General features: G+C 43.2%; 1 protein-coding gene across 1 annotated transcript; it reads left to right on the top strand.

Annotated features, from left to right (window-relative positions):
• Nucleotides 1-7: 7 nt before the first annotated feature.
• On the top strand, nt 8-1312 carry LOC115986290 (ribosomal protein S1, mitochondrial-like). Its single transcript, XM_031109142.1, has one exon. It carries the CDS (start codon nt 207-209, stop codon nt 858-860), a length of 654 nt encoding a protein of 217 aa, XP_030965002.1. The 5' UTR covers nt 8-206; the 3' UTR covers nt 861-1312.
• The last annotated feature ends 3336 nt before the right edge of the window (nt 1313-4648 follow it).

Genomic DNA, 4648 nt, shown 5'->3' with positions numbered 1-4648 from the left:
TCCTAAAGTGGGGCAACATTTGCCATTTTATTACAAAAGTAGATATGGATTTTTGGGTATCGGGAGAGTTGTCAAAGGAACAAATCTTAGAAAGGGCGAATACCTTTCGAAAGAAAAAAGGAAGATATCTTATTAAAATGGTTAAAATAGTAAAGAGGGCGTGGGGACGGCCAAAAGATAAAGAAGAGTAAGAGTGGCGCTGCTGGATGCTTTTGATCAATAGGAAGAGGAGGAAAAAAAAAAGAAAGCTTATGATGAGCATCTATTTGAGTCGATCATTTCCAAGATCTAATTCAAGTTTTTTCTTATGTAGTGGAAACGCCTTACAATCTGAAGTTTTACGCTTAAGGGAAGAAATGTTCTTGGTGGATGCAGGACTCGGGACCCCCAGAATTTGTATGCAAGATGAGCCTACAGGAGTGCCAATCAACCGAGCCACCAGGTTTGAGAATAAGGTGGGATCCCTGGATGTAGTGGCCGGTGAATCGCTGATCAAAGAGCAGATTTTGGAGAGATTCTTCATCGATCTAGTGGCCGGTGAATCACCGATCAAAGAGCGAGCAGCCGCCAGGTTTAATGATAAGGTGGGATCCCTGGATGTAGTGGCTGGTGAACCGCTTCTTCTTCTTCCACGAAGATTCAGACAAAACCGAGCTTGGATGGAACTGAACAAGATTTGGCGAACGAATACAAAGGTAAAAGGCTTTATTATTGAGAAAGTAAAAGGAGGTTATTCAGTAGCCATCGCGAGTTTCATTACTTTTCTTCCATTCCGTCCTCTCATAAGAAGAAGGATATCGAATGATCGATTCACCATTGAGAGCATTAACCCCAAAAGGACGAATATTGTGGTGTTCTAACAGCGGCAGATCAAACAAGAACTTGATGAGCGAAATCTGCTGACGAAAAAAAAAGAGCACTTTTTTCAATTCCGAAGGCTAGCGTCTCCTGATAACACTCTATCACCTTAATCCATTCTTTTGTTGAGGGTCTGGCACTTATTCCGGCCCTCTATTTACATAGCGAAGAAAGGCAAAGGCTCTTGCTCGAATGCGTGACTGCGGGGCGCCTATCGCCCCCACTAAAAAAGAAAATGCATGTTAGGTTGAGCAATAATACTGCGACTAGGGAAACACTGAATGGAATTGAAGGCATAGTCTCAATAAAAAGAATGGAACACCAACCAACGAGTGGCGGATTTGGATGGAGTCTCGCAGAAGAAGAGCCTTACTCGTTTAGGGGCGCTAGCGCGCTACAACTAGCAGCCCCTTTCTTATTATTAGTAAGATAGGTTTGGAACCCTTATTATTAGAGAAAGGGGAAAGGGGATTCCCTTTTCCAAGGAGAGAATCAGTCTTCATTTTCCATCAGAGTGTAAGCAATTGCCGCCCGCATCAATTCAAGGCTAATCCCGCGATCCTAGTCTTCCACGCCAACATCGTTCACACATCCATCTCATCAAAGACTTTGAAGGTACGATCGAGACTTCCATTCCAAACTGATCATACCATACATATTCACAATAGCTATCCGTCACATTTACTTTTCACTTCTTTTGCTTGAATGAGATCGTGCAGCCACTGCCATTCTCCTTTTTTTTGAAGGCTCTCGATTGGACCGAAAGAAGAGAAAGGTTTCAGAAGGAATTCCCGATCCAGATAACTTGGGCGGTGTCCGCAGGAATGCCCAACTTCTGGGGTCAGCTTTCCTCATGATTGAAGACTAGCCGAAAGGGAAAGCAAACTCGCTTATCAAGCAAGAAGCATAAAGGTTTTTATCCCTATTGGTGTCTGGAACAAAATAGATCCCGTGGGCGGACTCACCTCAAAAAGAGCGAAAGAAAGAGCAGAGAATGAGCGGACTATTCTCGTACAATATTTAGTTATTTTTTTTTCGTGTTATCGCGCATAATAGGGCACTACTCCATCTAGTAGGTTAAGCAGGGAAACTCCAGAACTTGATTTCATAATCAAAGTCAGACTTTAGGTCTTGCGTCTGCATAGTCTGATAGGCAAAGATAGCGTCTGACTACTAAGATGGAAATCCTACACAGAAAGTCGATGGGAAAGCGAGTATAGCACTAAAGAGAAGAACCCTCGGATGAATGATAGAACCTATAGCTTCTGCTGCGGCTGATGCCTTTGATATTAGGCCTGACCGCTGGTTGGAGAATTCTTTTAGCTCATCTCACAGGAGAGCTCATATTCAAAGGGCGGACCTTGGCCCTATTAGTGTTATGACTTTCTTTTCTTAGCCGCCCTTCTGTTCCGTAGCCGACTTAGCCGATAGCTTAGTCCTGCCTGCATAAGAATGTATTATGGGTACGGAGAGCTATCCGGACCGATTCTTTCTCGAAGCGAGTGCGGTGCATCCTAAGTGAAGGTAGTGAGCCCTCGTTGTCCGGTGGTTTGGGGCCCCTTTTGAGGTTCCCTCCGTACAAGGATGAGAAGACTCATCCCTCTCTTCCCTAGGCCTCAAGTTTGAAAAAAGCTGTGAAGCTATAAAGGATGGAATGACTTATCCTAGCTACCTATTACAATACTTACTACAGGAGAAAGAAGAGAGCCAGGATTCAAAACCTACCCTTCTCGTCCGGGAGGGAAGGAAAGCAAGTTAGTTACATCTATCTTAAAGTCGTATTCGGATTCAGCTTGAGCGCATCTCCTTACTACAACCTTCCTTTTAGACTACTGGTGCGCTACTCGATAGCTTCCGTTTCGACTATTTCATTCTTTCTAGTTCGAAAAGAAGTTTTGTTACTGGGCTTAGAAGAAAGCTTAGGAAACACATTCAATTGACTGAGAATACCCGAATGGAAAGTGATAAAATTAGTTTATACGATTAGAAGTTGGCCTTCTAGGATCAATCCTGAACGGCCAAGTCCCCTGCCAACCAAAGAATTCTCATTTCTTTGACCGATAGGAACCTCTTTATGTGATTCAAGAAGTGGATTAGCTTAACTAGACTAATCGACTTCAAACCTATCTTGAGAAAGCCAATCCAAGGCTTATAGGAGGGAGTTGAAAACGACAAGCAATTACCTCTTTCTTTCCCCACGCCTTCTGCCTCGATTCGGATGATGCATTCCACTTTGTTGACTTTGACTTTTCAATCCCTGACCGTTCACTTGAACACGGAAGCTTTCAAGCAGAGACAAAGCAGGCAAGAAGGAATTTACTTGCCGATTGACCAAAACGAATTCTATTGGCATTACTGAAATCGCATTTTATTCGATCTTGAGTACCAGAGTCGTTCTAACTTGATTCGCTCACAACGTGGCCGTAGAATCTATATTTAGTGATGAGGTGAGGACCGTTGCCTGTTGAGGACTTCCGACTTGGATTACCAGTTTCTCATTCACCTGCGAACAACTAGGGACAGATAGAGGTGGGATACTAGAGAGAGATCGTACTATTCGAAGTTTCTCTTTCAGCTTTCACCACTCGAACACTTCCTTCAGAAAGATTGGGATGAATTCTGATTAGGGAAGCCGGCACGCACTGGGGACAGCTAACAACGTGTAGTGACTGTACCACTCTCTTTGACTCACATCGGGCACTCCACCGTCATGATTTAAGGAAGCAGGCTAGCTAGTGCTATAGATATAGATTGAGTCCGGCAAGCTTTTAAGTAAATACAAGGTGCTCCACTTCTAGAATATTAAGTAACTAATTGGTGAAGAAGGAAGGCTAGCTTATTTCATGGGAGAAAGGCTTACTGAGGGAGTTATACCCCGATGAAGCACCCACGGTAATGATGCCTTTGTATATGAGTTGTGCAGATTGATGAACAGGTGATGGAATTCTTAACAAAGTGACAAGTCTAACCAGCTTCTTTATATCGAACGTTGGCGGCTCGGAGTGAAGAGGGATCTGGCATGAGTAAGACGAAGTGTAGCTTAGTATCTTTCAAATGCGGATGGCATGCTGTCTGAATTCTGGACTTGAGGATTCTGGCGAGCTGCATGATTACCTGTTATTTGAATAGGTTTAGTAAGCATGCGCGGGAAGTCAGAGATAAGTGTATCCTTCTTACTTTTTGAATCATACCTACCTACACACTCTCTCTTTCCAATCATGATTTGAACCAAGTTTAACAGGCAGTTTTTTTTTACCATGCCTTACTATTGATCAAGGGTCTTCAGGAGAAGCAACAACAGCATTGCTGTTCGCTGAATTCGCATTCATGAAAGACAGGACATGAAGAAGGAGTTCATTCTGTATGGAAGGAGGAAAGGGAGGAGACCTATTCTCGACCAAAGCAAAGAAAAAGTAAAAAAAATCCAATCTTTGCGCATCATACAGCTGTGGTGGCTCGTTTCGTTTTAAACGACTCTAAACGAAACGCTCTTCCACTTCTATTTACTATATACGCTGTTCGACTGAACTCGTTCTCGTTTTGGCTCCGCGTTCATGAAATTCCAACACCAACAACAGAAAGAAAATTCTTCGATCTAAATTTCGGACGTATGGAATTCGTTCATCTCTAGTACTGAGGATAGAAAAGGAAGGGGAATCCATCAAGGTTTTTGGCTCGCAATAAAGCTAGGGTCCTGATCGAGCAACTAGTAGTCCTATCTATCCACCTCTCCAGACACAATATCTTGAGTACCTATGATGGTGACTACATCTGCTGGCATGTGATGTTT

Source organism: Quercus lobata, chromosome 1 (assembly GCF_001633185.2).
Source record: "Quercus lobata isolate SW786 chromosome 1, ValleyOak3.0 Primary Assembly, whole genome shotgun sequence".
Lineage (NCBI taxonomy): Eukaryota > Viridiplantae > Streptophyta > Magnoliopsida > Fagales > Fagaceae > Quercus > Quercus lobata.
This window is presented reverse-complemented; position numbering and strand designations above follow the sequence as displayed.

Excerpts from the sequence above, each read along its gene's own strand:
- LOC115986290 (XM_031109142.1), top strand. The coding sequence starts at position 207 with ATGCTTTTGATCAATAGGAAGAGGAGGAAAAAAAAAAGAAAGCTTATG.